Raw genomic sequence first — 13,092 nt, forward strand, 5'->3', positions numbered from 1 at the left:
CTCGACCGACCTCCATCCACCTCGACCCACCTCCATCCACTCGCCTATACGCCGATACACAATGATGCCTTCTTAACCGTTCGCAGGCCGCCAATAATCCGCGTGCACGACAAAGTGATGATCCCGCAGGAGGAGCACCCCGACATCAACTTTGTGGGGCTGCTCATCGGGCCCCGGGGGAACACACTTAAAGGTGAATAAATCTCTATGTATTCCTTTATTGCTTGTACTCATTTTGTTAATTTAGCATTTATTTCAGTTATTATATACAAGTATTTAGTTTAAAATTTGTTCTAAAATTTGTTAAATTTTGACAAATAGTTAAAAATAATCTTCAGATTTGATGTTGCGAAAAGAAACTTAAACCTTGCGCGGACTCGAAGGACCATTAAAGCTTTTGAAGTTAAGTGCTATAAAGTTGGCAGTTTGCAGATTATAATTATTTATTTACCATGAGTATAAAACAATGTGTGTTTAAAATTTGTTCCAATAAAAATTATCACCATATTGATTATTTCTAAAAAGTGTATTTTTGTCTCGTGATAAATTGTAACCAAAATTGGTCCGCCTCGGCTTCGCCCGTGGTACATATATATTTTATAGCCTTCCTCAATAAATGGGCTAACACTGAAAAATATTTCAAATCGGACTACTAGTCTCTGAGATAAGTGCGTTCAAACAAACAAACAAACTCTCAGCTTTATAATATGCGTTTCCGCAGCGATGGAGAAGGAGACGGGCGCGAAGATCATAATCCGCGGCAAGGGCTCGGTGAAGGAGGGCAAGGTGGGGCGCAAGGACGGGCAGCCGCTGCCCGGCGAGGACGAGCCGCTGCACGCCTACATCACCGCCACCAACGCCGACTGCGTCAAGAAGGCCGTCGAGAAGGTCTCTGCCGCTCTACTCGTACATTCCATTCTCTGTACCACCTGCACGCTTCAATGGAACCGACTGTTTCATAATCAATTTTGACCAACTTCAAATGGACAGATTGCATTCAAACTTTGTACACTTTCAGTGACTATACAATAAATTGCCCTGATAAGATCTCCTGGTTGAAATAATGTTCTTACATATACTTTGTATAAGAGTAAATGAACAATTTAGTTGAATCTAATATAAAACTATATTTTTTTAGTTTTTAAAAACTTTATTATTTCTGCATATTGGTATAATTTCATGAATCGCTTCGTTTTTCTTTTCTATTAAAAACAAATATAAATAGGTACATTTTATTGAACCTAAAAATGTATTAATAACTCTGGAAATATAGTCAATCTTGTATTTTTTCAGTTAATTATGTATTTATAAAGTAATGAAATTTCGGTGCAGTTTAGTTTTTCACTAGCTGTGACCCGCGGTTGAAACCGCGTAAGTCCGTATCCCGTAGGAATATCGGTATAAAAAGTGCCTATGTGTTATTTCAGTTGTCCAGCTATCTACGAAACAAAATAGTATTATTATTCACCAATAGATGTCAGGAAAAAAAAAACACAAATAAAACATGAATATGACATTTTCTAAAAAAATTTCCTAGCTAGATCGATTTATCGCCCCCGAAACCCCCTATATACTAAATTTCATGAAAATCGTTGGAGCCGATTCCGAGATTCCAATTATATATATATATATATATATATATATATATATATATATATATATACAAGAATTGCTCGTTTAAAGGTATAAGATATAAATATATGTGTATATGTGTGTGTGTGTGTGGTGTGCAGATCAAGGAGGTGATCCGGCAGGGCGTGGAGGTGCCGGAGGGGCAGAACGACCTGCGGCGCATGCAGCTGCGCGAGCTGGCGCAGCTCAACGGCACGCTGCGCGAGACCGACGGCCCGCGCTGCGCCAACTGCTCCGCGCTCGACCACAAGACCTGGCTCGTGCGTCTCGCACCCCCTCGCCGCCCCCTCACACCCCCCTCGCCCCCCCCTCACACCCCCTCACCCGCTACACACGCACCGGCAGTGCGTTACACCGTCGCGTACTAACCGAACTACTCAACCGATTTTAAAAGAGGAGGAGATTCTCGATCCGACTGCATTTTCATGTGTGTCAAACAAAACTTCTGACCGGTTTTGATGAATCTTTTTTTTTTATTTGAAAGCTGGTGCCATCCATATGTTTCCATTTATGTATTGGTTTTGTTCTTACACTAATGAATAATTTAAAAAAAAAATATTATTATATGACACACTCAGATCTATGACAATATGATTTTTATCCGATGGTGATTTTGTATTAAATTATATAATAAATTATTATAGTCAAATTTGTTAAAAATGAACACAATGAATAACTGGAGTCGTGTGTTGTGGCGCAGTGCCCCGACAAGCCGAACGTGACCAACAGCATCGTGTGCTCGTCGTGCGGCGGCGCCGGCCACATCGCGCGCGACTGCCGCGCCAAGCGCCCCGGCCAGGGCCAGCTGCTGCCCGCCGCCAGCAAGGTAGCGCCGCCATCGTCGCTTGCCACCGCCCGGACCACCAGCTCTGTTGCCCGCTATGATATAAAAATGCAAATCTAGAACCGAGGGGTCCTGAGTTCGATTCTCAGTGGGACCCATAAAATAATGTCTCAGCCTAGCAGGACACAGAAGGCTGATCACCTAATTGTATATAAAGAACTCTTTCTCTGTGGCTTACACATATGCGGGGACCATTTTGATTTTTGGCTTCATCACTTATGATTGTCTCTTAAAATTGTTTGATCTTCTACTTATGTCTAAAGAAAATTGATCTGTGAAACGGATGTATATTATCTACCGCATACTCCACTAGAGAACACGGATCTGCAAGGTTTTTTTTGGATTTAAGTAGAAATTAAATTGTGCTCGTTGTTCCTCCGCGGGTGCGCCGTGTAGGCGAAGATCGACGAGGAGTACATGTCGCTGATGGCGGAGCTGGGCGAGGCGGCGCCGGCGGGCGGCCCCGCGCTGCGCCGCGCCGCGCCCGCGCTGTTCGCGCCGCACACGCCGCACCAGCCGCACCAGCCGCACCCGCCGCGCGCCATCATGCCGCCGCCCGGTAACCGCACTCAACATTATATTGCACTAATTTAATTAGAAAAAAAGATTTTACATCTCTCGCAACATAGTAACGCAGTGTTGTCTCAATATCTCTTCTAAATATATTCATATTATTTATTAATGCGTTGAATTACATACGTTTTCTTTTCATATACTATACCAACGTAAAGTATGTCTTATGTATATATGTATTAAAACTTACGCTTTGATGCGCTTTGTACGCAGGAATGTGCGGGCCGGGCGGGCCGGGCGCGTTCCCGCCGCACCCGCCGCACGCGCCGCACCCGCAGCACCACGCGCCGTGGCTGGGTCAGTTTCTTTAGCATTAGGACTTAATATATAATAAACCAAATATTTTTATTAATGAATTATAAAAAATTGTATATCTTTATGTTTATTGCCCTATTAAAAAAGAATTGAATTGGAACAGGTGCTGGGAGCCAGCCGCCGCCGCCGGGCAGCCAGCCGCCGCCGCCCGCCTTCCCGCCGCCGCCGCCGCCGGCCCGGCACCAGGTATTATACTATAAATATTTTTATTGCTACGCTTCTCTCCAGAACTCAACTAATATTGTATCGTAGAATTTCAAATTCGGTTATATTTTCTTCTGCATTAGCTCCTTAATTTATAATTAAACGTATTTATGATGTTGGATAAAAATATTGTTTATTTGAAAATATTTCAATAATTACAGGGAGAAAACGGATCCGGCGGACCGGGGCCTAACCCTGGACCGATGCCGCCCCCTCCACCAGGTAATTGTAATTGAATTTGAAGTGAAATTAAGCTCATTATCATATTTATTTTAAGGGAACTACATGATCTAAAAGTATATTTTAATAAAAGTATCTTAAAGTAAATGATTCACTGCATTAAAAGAACACAGAAAAATGTGTGATATGAAAATATAATAGAAAAATCACAAAGCTGCCTTCATTTAACAAAAATCGATTGCTTTTATGCAGGCCACCATAGATTTTTTTAAAAATTCTTGAAGTATCATAGTATATTTGATAGTTCTATATTTTCTAGTACAATCTACACATTTTTAGTAATTTATTATTATATCTTATGTCTATGCGATGATTTGCAAGCATGTGTGCTTGCGGCCGTTGATTCGTTGATTGTATAAAGGCAGGCGTGCGTCATATGAGCTCTTGTAGCCAGCCTAAGTGTTTAAAAATAGAATGCAAATGAGTGAAACGCGACCGTCACAGGTATGATGATGCCGCCGGGCGGGTGGCGCGGCGGGTTCCCGCCGCCCTGGGCCGCGCCGCCGCCGCCCTTCCTCGCGCCGCCGCCGCCGCCGCCGCCCATCTCCTCCTCCTAGCCGCGCGCCGCGCCCGCGGCACGCGCCGCACCAGCCGCACGCCCCGCACCAGCCGCACGCGCCGCACCAGCCGCACGTGCCGCACCAGCCGCACGTGCCGCATCAGCCGAGCCGCACTCCCCGCCGCCGCCGCCGCCCGGCGACGAGCCGCCCCAGTAGCGGCGCCAGGCAGCGCAGCCGCCCGCTGACGCTCGCAGAAGATTGATACGATACATGTGTATTTTACAGTAACGTCTTTGTGAGAATGTCAATTTAAAAACATTCAGTTTATTTAATTTAGATTAAACTATTGATTCTTTATTATGTATATGTTTTAACCGATACTGATAATTGGTGACTCGGTCGCACTAAGGGACTATAAAACTTGTGGTACTTTAAATATTTGCAACGTTTCGATTATAGACTAAAGATAAAAAATCGTTCATAAGTAAGAAAAATGTTCATGTCCATTTACGCACACTTCGTCCGCATAGTGTCCGTACGACAATTTATTAATTAAATCTAGATTTATCGAAATTGAGAAATAGAATAATGAGGACTGAATCATATTGTACCAGTTAGTTCATAATTTCTGCACTCTTTCTAGGAAACATTAGATTCGAATCAGTAAGCATTAATATGTTTGATTAGTTGTTAGGTTTAGAAATTGAGTAAGAGCTCTGTGGAGTACACTGTGTACTACTGTGTATTATAAACATTAATAAATATATATAGCAATACATTTTGGTTTTTTATTTATTATGCATCGATGTCGGCTGTAACCATTCTTATCTTTCAAAAAAATATTAGTATCGTGTAGGTAGTGTACGTTTATATATAGGTTTATTACATATAACATTAATAACAGGAACAATTCGTTCAGTAGTTTCAGTGTGCTTGAGGGACAAACCTTCACATTTATAATATTAGTGTGATATTTAGTTTGTGTGATTAAATTAGAGGACAATCATACGAGAAAACAGTCTAGTTGAAACTAATGGTAGCTATGACGTTCCTAATCCCTAGAACCAATTGAATGGTGATGATGCTATTTTCCAATTGAACAACATACACAAGGCAGGGAACGAGAGTATAAATAATAAAACAACATATTTTGATATTCAGTATAATACATTTGCTTCAAATACAAAATCATTATAAATAAATCGTACTATGTGAGTGTACACTAAATCAACAAATGTAAATGAAATGCATTAAATATCTACACTTAAACTATGAGATATTTTGTTAAATAAACTTATACATCGATGCTCTCTACAAATAGAAATATAAACTAAATTAAGTTCAACTCGAATGCTCGTGCAATCGAGTTCAATTCATCACAATAAATAAATAAGGAACTTAAACTAATTCGTTTCAAACTTTCGCCACGTGGGGTGTTCTTAATCATTATAATTTACTAAATGGTAAGTCAGTAGTGTTAAGAGAACAAACACAATATTAAACATTCGTCATAAAAACGGACACGTCGAAAATTGTTAAAACAGCAAATGAAGCGCAAGTTTTATAAGAGAATAAATGTACCGCTGGTGACTGAAGTCATGTCTGTCAAATATATCTGGTGTGTTGGTGGGTTACACCAAAACCGTGTTTGGGTACACAATAACAAATAATACAATTTGATTAAAGAAAAAAAGATGATATAAGGGTGGAATTTAATGTAATGCCACCTGAAGGGAAAGTACTCTTTCAGTATGATATTTTTACCATACATAGAAAATTTAATTCAAAGAGCACAACCGGGCATCGAAGCGACTAAAATCTGTTATTGCAATGACCATAAGTAAGTGTGAATTATATTGATTAATTCTCTCAATATTCGTAAAGAATCAAATGAGACGAAATTTGCAATTTTTCGAAAATTTCTGAAAACATTATGAAGGGAACCTTTCCTTCGGATGGCTTTACAATTTCCAGTCTGTAGATAATTAATGTTAAATCTATTCTTATATAAAACGGGACGAGATTAGAACAGCAAATGACGAATTGTCCCACATCTTATAATAATTGTTATATTTCTGTATCAAATCTAGATCCTCTTTACATATAAACACGTATCTGTTACGAGCGTTAAGGCAGTGGTCGTGCGCCGAGCGCGGGCTCGCGGGGGCAGCGCTTTACAGGAATTTCTGCTTATTGCGACTACCTCGCTATACTTTATTAAAAAAATCGGACACACACAGGCACCTTAGAGTAGTATTCGCCGCAAGGTTTGTATTCAGTCAAGTCAAATGGAATTCCACTTTCGCTTAATTTTTCTCAGTTCCTATGGTCTTCCAAACATTGTTAGGGTAAGAGATGTAACAGAATGAGAATTGGGCGGGTACGTGTGGGGATGGAAGGGAGGAGAGGAGGGAAGAGGAGAGGAGAAGGCGGCGCCTCATCGCGCCTCCTTGGCGGTGAGCTTCTCGATGAGCTCCTGCAGCGGCGCGAGCTCGCGCCGCTCGATCAGATTGAACTCCTGGAATCACACGTTTAAAAAATATTTTTAATTAAATTATGTATAAAAAATATTTAAAAAATAAACGTTGATTTAGTTTGTCTTATGATAAAAAGTACCTGCACAAAGAAGATGAAATGCTTGAAGGAGGTGTTGAGGTGCGCCTCCTCGCCGAGCTGCACCACCTCGGGGAAGTGCTGGTGGTAGATGTGCGCGTACACGCGGAACAGCCGCTTCAGGATCGTCTTCGCCATCACCAGGAAGTTCTTGGGAAATGGCACACCTGCCACCAGCCACAAGCTCATCAAGCACTTAATGCTAATCCATTTATAATCATTAAAACTAGATTTTCGCTTGCATGGCTTTCAAAATTTTGTACTTTGTGAATTTTCAAAAAAGGCAGTATAACTTGACAGTATTGTATTATATGACAGTATTTGTTTCTACTTTAGTGCATACATCTCGTCAACTATTTAGAAATCTCTCTTTCATTTTCAGACAGGATTTGGCACCTACTCTTTATCCTCCATCTACTTATTATACACTTTGTTTTTTATAATATAATGTATATAGTCCTATAAGTTGATACAATATAAAATGTCATGTAAAATATGCATGCATGCATGGATTACATGATATGGATTGAGTGACATACAAAAAAAAAAGATAAAAAAATTGTATCTCATAACTGTCAATGTAAGGACAGTTGATATTTTTGATATTTTCAGAGCTGATCGAGATTAATGCCACAAATCCAATTTGCACTTGACCACTTAAAATATTAAATGTGACATTTTGCTTCAAAATGAAAGCTAAACTTTTGTTTGTTATATGGAAATTATAATAATATATTATAATTTCATACCTATTTTAGAGGGGAACAAAGTTTCATCATCTAGTTGATCCTGTGCCCATGTCATAAGATAATCAATGTACTTGGGTGCAGAACACTTGATGGGCTTCTTGACTGTGTGTCCGTCGGCCCAGTGGTACTCGTACTTGGGCCCCGCAGACATCACCGCACAGGACTCCTCAGTGCAGAACTCTGTTATTGTGCCGTACAACATATTGATCTGGTTGAAGAAGTCCACAGCTGTAAAATTTTAAGAAATATTATACACAGTCCACAGTCAGTACTTATTTATGTAACTTGTTGGACATTATTTTATCTAATGTCTTTGTTAATTAATATATTCATTTGTATGTGGTACATTATAAAGTTTTTACTTCAGTCAATATAGTATTGCATTATGTTTAATATACACAATGGTACAGATGGTGTGATTCAACTTCCTGTAGGCTCACAGCAGGCAACCATATCTGTACAACAATACTGTATTGCACAATTGTTGAGTGTTACACAAACATTAGTCATTCATATCTGAAGAACTGAATGACATAAAAATATTTTTCAGAATCCATATTGTTTGATTTTAGGGATAACATGCAATATATCCTCTTAAAATTAAATGAGATGTTCTTACTGTTGACGGCGACCCACTCATTGAGGTCCTCTCCCTCGGGCAGCATGACGGCCAGCCGCAGGTTGCCCGAACCCAGGGTCGCCGCCGCATGACGCATGAGATCATATTGGTGGGTGCCCTCCGGGATGTTCTTCTTTGGCTTAAAAGTCTTGTTTGACCGGCTACCACTGTAACAAAAGTTACATGTCTCAAAACAAGTACGATGCGTTAATTTATATTTCAATAATGCATGCACTACATATAAGTATAATTTTTTAAGATATACGTTAAATTTTTTCAATAAAAACACAACATTAATTTTGGGAAATAAACAAAACGTCAAACGACAGGAAGTCTTGTTAAAAATAGACCTTATCTATTAAAAACGATATTGCATTTATACTCACAACAGAAAGCTCATTTTGTTCCTTTGATTATTCGCTTCCACTTAATAAAAATATTTTTAAATAAATAGCACCGAATCATTAAAGAATAGGTTATATATTTTAATAACAATAAAAATCTAAAAATCCTAGTCTTGAAAGATTTGTCATTCAGCAATATACTTTTTAAAATTTTCATGTCAATATGTCATAGATAAAGAATAGTATATTTATTATATTGTTAAAAATTAAAACAACCATATTATTTGTAACATTTATTAAAACGTCACATATCACCAAATAATCGTATTAGATACATTAATTAGCTGATGGTAATTATAGCTTTCGTAAGTAAATCAATTCACATTTTATATATTGGCAACAAAGTCTGCGCAATGCGTCAGAATTCAGATTGTCAATTTATCAATAAATTTTCTTTAGTGTACATAGTGGAAAGGGATATACGCAGTATTTTAAGAATAGAATAGTAACGAAAAGGTTCTAATAAAACATTCAAAATGCAAGGTCTCAGTATTCAAAGTCTTAAAAAGCACAAGGCCGTAAGTAAATACTGACTACAACATTCTTTTATCATTTACCTATTGCTTACATAATTAACCTCAATTTCTTTCAGTCCCTTAGAAAAATATATTTTCACATATAATCTCTTAAAATTTATTTTCAAAATATGATATAAGCATTATGATATATGAGTTGAGTAGATACTGTTTTTTTTATTAAAAACTGGTACAACCGTTGTAGTATATGATAAATCAATAATGATTACTTTTCCTGTAACTAAACAGTTGATATTTTTTGCTTGTTTCGCATTTATGTCCTTTTATTTTGACTGTAATCAACTTATTACTGCTGCCTATCCTATCCTATACCTATCTTTATGAAGAATAATATATTTAAATGATCATAAATAATGTAGTTAAAAAAATGGCATTTCAGTTGATCCCCCTGTTTGTGTGTGTCGGTTTGGGTTGTGGTGCTTCAGTATTCTACACCCTGCGTCTAGCCTTACGCAACCCTGATGTGTCGTGGAACAAGAAGAGCAACCCTGAGCCTTGGGAAGAGTACAGAAACAAGCAGTACAAGGTAAACTATGATTTTTGCAGAATTATCTATTTGATTTTTTTAAAGTTTTTATTGATATTTTAAAGATAATATGTTTGGGGATTGGTTTGGTGAACAGTTCATTTATTTGGGTTAAAAAAAAATCTGAATTGCATACAATGTACTTAAGCAGATTTGTTAAAGGCCTATTGTTGAAAGGTATAATATAAATAAATTGATTTTCAATATATTTTCATACTAAATTCACTTTACAAAGGTGTATTGTTAAGTAGTGTATATAGTATTGTAATGTTTATATTCTTATTACAGTTCTACTCTCCCACAAGAGACTACAGCAAGGAGGAATCCCCAGCACCCAAATACTGAGCTCTCAATCATTCTGTTACATAAAGTTTTAGATGTTTTAATTTAATAAATAGCCAAATGTGATCACTTACTTATGTTTTATTTCTTTAATATTTATCTGAATGAAATTAGTGAGAAAAATTACTCCGAAGATACATTCATATTATAAAAGACAGTAAAAACGAGTGTCTATATATTATATACTTGTCCAAAAACACTTTTAGGTGATAATATTTGTTGCAAATTTAATATGATGTTTTACGCCCAATCTAAACTATAGGTAGAATGTACTAGCCACATAATATTGTAATAAAATGTATTATTTGTAACTACATTCTTGCAAATAAATATAATGTCTATTTGAATTTAAATATTAACAGAAACCAAAACACAATTTTTGGAATTTTTCTCTGTCTGGTATGTTATCACTTCAAAAAACTCAACGTATTTGAACTCCTTAACGCCTTCAAATAAAAACTTCTCAGTATTATTAATATATTAGTATAGACAATGAATGATATACCTATTAGCTGATTTTGTTTTCATTATCATTGTCTCAGTATGATAGCGCTTGACCACAATTTCAACTCCTAATGGGAAGCTGAGATGTGGTCTAAGATGGAGAGTGCTTCCTTAGAAGTACCTGTTCCCTGCACCCTATTTGTACTTGTGCTCTAAAACTCCAGGACCAAATTTTGGTATGGTTGAAAAATAATATCGAAATACGTTTAATCCGTGAATATAGTGGCTACATTTTAAATTTTAATTAAATAAAATACAATTATCTAGATAAAAATATAATTATCAACTTATTAGAGTACCAATGTATTAAAATTAACATACTATGAAATATTACGCGAATATGAAAAATAAAGTTTGGTAAACTCATTGAATAAACATTTTAAACTAATGTATTCTAACAGCGCACAAAGCACCTGCCTACGAAGTTTCACCTACAACAGATCGAAAGATGAGTTAGTACACGATATTCACAAGCTTCATTATGTTGCCTAATTATAATGAAAAATAATTAACAAAGTAAAATATTTGAAAGTCACATGAAGGTTACACATAATAATAATTTTAATATTCAACAATCACAACTCTTACAATAATAATTTCAAAACTCTAAACATTTAAATGTTACATGTTGAGCCTTACATAGAAATGCATAAACATTAAACAATATCCAACACCTGTATAAGATCGCACCATTCCTTGTTTCCTATCATTTCATACCGTGAGACAGCTCAGTCGCTGGCAGACAATACGATTTTATGGGATTATTACGGCCTGTTTGTTGGAATAATAATCAGGTATACAAATAGTGTAGGTTTATTCGGGAATAAACAAACTCTTTTATATATGTACTTCAATAAAAAATAGATACATTGACAATTAAGTATATTTCTAAGTTAGAGAATATAAATATTCTTTAGTCGTATAGTCCGCCTTCGATTGAAATTGATTTAAACATATAAAATTTTACACTTCCATAATTATTATAGTTCAGCATCACACTAGTAGTGTTGAGTTCGATAGGCTTGGAGCTTATAATGAAGCCTAGATAATTTGTTTGTAACATTACGACCTCATGAAATGCAGCTTAATCTAATTCGTGACAGAATATCTTTTTTAGAAAGTTATTTGCTTTCCTATTGGTCAACAAATAATGTATTATGATCTATGGGACAATAAAAATAGAATCTCCTACATGCTGGTACGTAGTACAACATTTATAAAGGTTTACATATTTGCACTGTACCAAATGTTCTTTCTGTGTGTGTGTGAGGAGGGGGGGTGGTGTGTGGGGTGTGTGAGAGAGGGTGCGGGCGCGTTACTGCGGCGGGTAGGGGTTGTAGCCGGCGGAGGGCGGCTGCGGGTAGCCGGCGGGCGGCGGCGGGTACTGGTAGGGCTGGTAGGGCTGCTGCGGCCGCATGTGGTGCGGGTACGGCAACGTGGCGTACGGGTTGTACAGCGTCGGCACGGGCGCGTACACCGGGTACGGCGTCGCCCCGTACGGTAGAGGCATGCCTGCGACACGACACGACACGGATCATATACAAACCCCACGTAGGTCTATTAATAATTAATACTTTTTTAGATTAGAAACAAACTGTAACACATAAAATAAAACAGAAATAGACCTTGAGTTTCATATTTTAACTAAAAGTATTACACTGTATGAAATTCTATCAAAGCCTCACCTTGAGGTTGCGCAGGATAGGGAAGCGCGGAGGCCGAGGCCGCGGGGGCGGAACCCGCGCTGGGGGGCGGAGGGCGAGGGGGTGCTTCCTTCTTCACGACTGCCGGCTGAAAACGGGAAAATATTTGTATATAAATATTTGGAGTGTGCAGTATGAACTTGAGTGTTTGTTCTTTTATGACAGAGCAAAGAAAGGACTGCTCCTATCCGGCGGGTCTCCCGACGTCTAGTGGTTGGTTCGTTAGGTGGACCATTTATTACGTGCACGTGTGTCGATGTGTGTGTGTGTGTGTGTGTGTGTGTATGTGTGTGTGTGTGTGTGCGTGTGCGCGCACCTCGCTGGCGGCGTCCACGTGGTGCTGCGGCGGCGCGGGCGCGGGCCGCTGGCTCGGCCGCGACGCTTCCTGCGTCAAGTCTTTCAATAGCTCCTCCTTCTCGGTCTTACGCGCAAAGCAGAAGTCCGACACTTTGTTCTGGAATGCCACCAGCAGCTGTCGACGAGGACGATCAACATGTGTAATTGAAATACAATAAATTATCTAATTTTTAGTTTTTATAGCATTGCGTATAGTTTGCATTAAAAACCTTTTAAGATAAGTTACATTCACGGTGTTAAATTGGTGAACACAGCATGCACAATATTGAAAATAGAATGATGTAAAATATAGTAAAATTAAGTTAGAAAATTTGGGTTTGAAAATATAAAGAATTCATGGGGTGAACTGAGCAGTTGAGGCACCTGCGTGAGGTCGTTGTAGAACTTGACGCCCTCGCGCAGGTTGGCGGTGAGGTCCTGGTAGGCGTCGG

General features: G+C 38.3%; 6 protein-coding genes and 1 long non-coding RNA gene across 7 annotated transcripts in view; 4 read left to right on the forward strand and 3 right to left on the reverse strand.

Annotated features, from left to right (window-relative positions):
- LOC119839460 (unconventional myosin-Ia-like) overlaps positions 1 to 36 on the reverse strand; it is a 3,183-nt gene extending 3,147 nt beyond the window's left edge. Inside the window, exon 1 of the mRNA XM_038365724.1 lies at positions 31 to 36. Coding sequence (XP_038221652.1) covers positions 31 to 36 — 6 coding nt within the window. The remainder of the gene's footprint in view (positions 1 to 30) is intronic.
- LOC119837972 (serine/threonine-protein kinase fray2-like) overlaps positions 1 to 193 on the forward strand; it is a 61,294-nt gene extending 61,101 nt beyond the window's left edge. Inside the window, exon 7 of the mRNA XM_038363786.1 lies at positions 87 to 193. The gene's annotated coding sequence lies outside the window, so the exon portion shown is untranslated. The remainder of the gene's footprint in view (positions 1 to 86) is intronic.
- Positions 118 to 3,360, forward strand: LOC119839461 (splicing factor 1-like). The gene is made up of 6 exons (XM_038365726.1): positions 118 to 193; positions 722 to 888; positions 1,734 to 1,892; positions 2,333 to 2,458; positions 2,873 to 3,035; positions 3,263 to 3,360. The coding sequence occupies exons 1-6, from the start codon at positions 118 to 120 to the stop codon at positions 3,358 to 3,360; spliced, it is 789 nt and encodes a 262-aa protein (XP_038221654.1).
- A 129-nt stretch (positions 3,361 to 3,489) lies between these two features.
- On the forward strand, positions 3,490 to 5,086 carry LOC119838044. The gene is made up of 3 exons (XR_005288181.1): positions 3,490 to 3,550; positions 3,730 to 3,790; positions 4,253 to 5,086. It is a non-coding gene; the product is annotated as an uncharacterized LOC119838044 (long non-coding RNA).
- A 374-nt stretch (positions 5,087 to 5,460) lies between these two features.
- LOC119838001 (MOB kinase activator-like 1) lies at positions 5,461 to 8,837 on the reverse strand. Its single transcript, XM_038363816.1, has 5 exons — positions 8,676 to 8,837; positions 8,290 to 8,456; positions 7,671 to 7,898; positions 6,925 to 7,088; positions 5,461 to 6,826 (listed from the first exon to the last, which is right to left on the reverse strand). Exons 1-5 carry the CDS (start codon positions 8,687 to 8,689, stop codon positions 6,746 to 6,748), a joined length of 654 nt encoding a protein of 217 aa, XP_038219744.1. The 5' UTR covers positions 8,690 to 8,837; the 3' UTR covers positions 5,461 to 6,745.
- A 215-nt stretch (positions 8,838 to 9,052) lies between these two features.
- On the forward strand, positions 9,053 to 10,170 carry LOC119838022 (cytochrome c oxidase subunit NDUFA4). Its single transcript, XM_038363838.1, has 3 exons — positions 9,053 to 9,211; positions 9,609 to 9,755; positions 10,044 to 10,170. The coding sequence occupies exons 1-3, from the start codon at positions 9,170 to 9,172 to the stop codon at positions 10,098 to 10,100; spliced, it is 246 nt and encodes an 81-aa protein (XP_038219766.1). The 5' UTR covers positions 9,053 to 9,169; the 3' UTR covers positions 10,101 to 10,170.
- A 690-nt stretch (positions 10,171 to 10,860) lies between these two features.
- LOC119838033 (programmed cell death 6-interacting protein) overlaps positions 10,861 to 13,092 on the reverse strand; it is a 9,598-nt gene continuing 7,366 nt past the window's right edge. Inside the window, exons 13-14 of the mRNA XM_038363849.1 lie at positions 12,287 to 12,392; positions 10,861 to 12,113 (exon numbers count right to left, since the gene is read on the reverse strand). Of these exons, the coding sequence (XP_038219777.1) occupies positions 11,917 to 12,113; positions 12,287 to 12,392 (303 nt within the window). The 3' untranslated portion in view covers positions 10,861 to 11,916. The remainder of the gene's footprint in view (positions 12,114 to 12,286; positions 12,393 to 13,092) is intronic.

The sequence above is a fragment of the Zerene cesonia genome, chromosome 3 (genome assembly GCF_012273895.1).
Source record: "Zerene cesonia ecotype Mississippi chromosome 3, Zerene_cesonia_1.1, whole genome shotgun sequence".
Taxonomy (NCBI): Eukaryota; Metazoa; Arthropoda; class Insecta; order Lepidoptera; family Pieridae; genus Zerene; species Zerene cesonia.

Bases quoted from the DNA above. Each gene is read 5' to 3' on its own strand.
- LOC119839461 (XM_038365726.1), top strand. From the start codon at position 118: ATGATCCCGCAGGAGGAGCACCCCGACATCAACTTTGTGGGGCTGCTC. The intron at 1,893-2,332 runs GTGCGTCTCGCA...GTTGTGGCGCAG, and splicing joins TCGACCACAAGACCTGGCTC to TGCCCCGACAAGCCGAACGT. The intron at 3,036-3,262 runs GTAACCGCACTC...CTTTGTACGCAG, and splicing joins CGCCATCATGCCGCCGCCCG to GAATGTGCGGGCCGGGCGGG.
- LOC119838001 (XM_038363816.1), bottom strand. The intron at 7,899-8,289 runs GTAAGAACATCT...AAAATTTTACAG, and splicing joins TGAGTGGGTCGCCGTCAACA to CTGTGGACTTCTTCAACCAG. The intron at 6,827-6,924 runs GTACTTTTTATC...GTGTGATTCCAG, and splicing joins ATTTCATCTTCTTTGTGCAG to GAGTTCAATCTGATCGAGCG.
- LOC119838022 (XM_038363838.1), top strand. From the start codon at position 9,170: ATGCAAGGTCTCAGTATTCAAAGTCTTAAAAAGCACAAGGCC. The intron at 9,212-9,608 runs GTAAGTAAATAC...ATGGCATTTCAG, and splicing joins GTCTTAAAAAGCACAAGGCC to TTGATCCCCCTGTTTGTGTG. The intron at 9,756-10,043 runs GTAAACTATGAT...TTCTTATTACAG, and splicing joins ACAGAAACAAGCAGTACAAG to TTCTACTCTCCCACAAGAGA.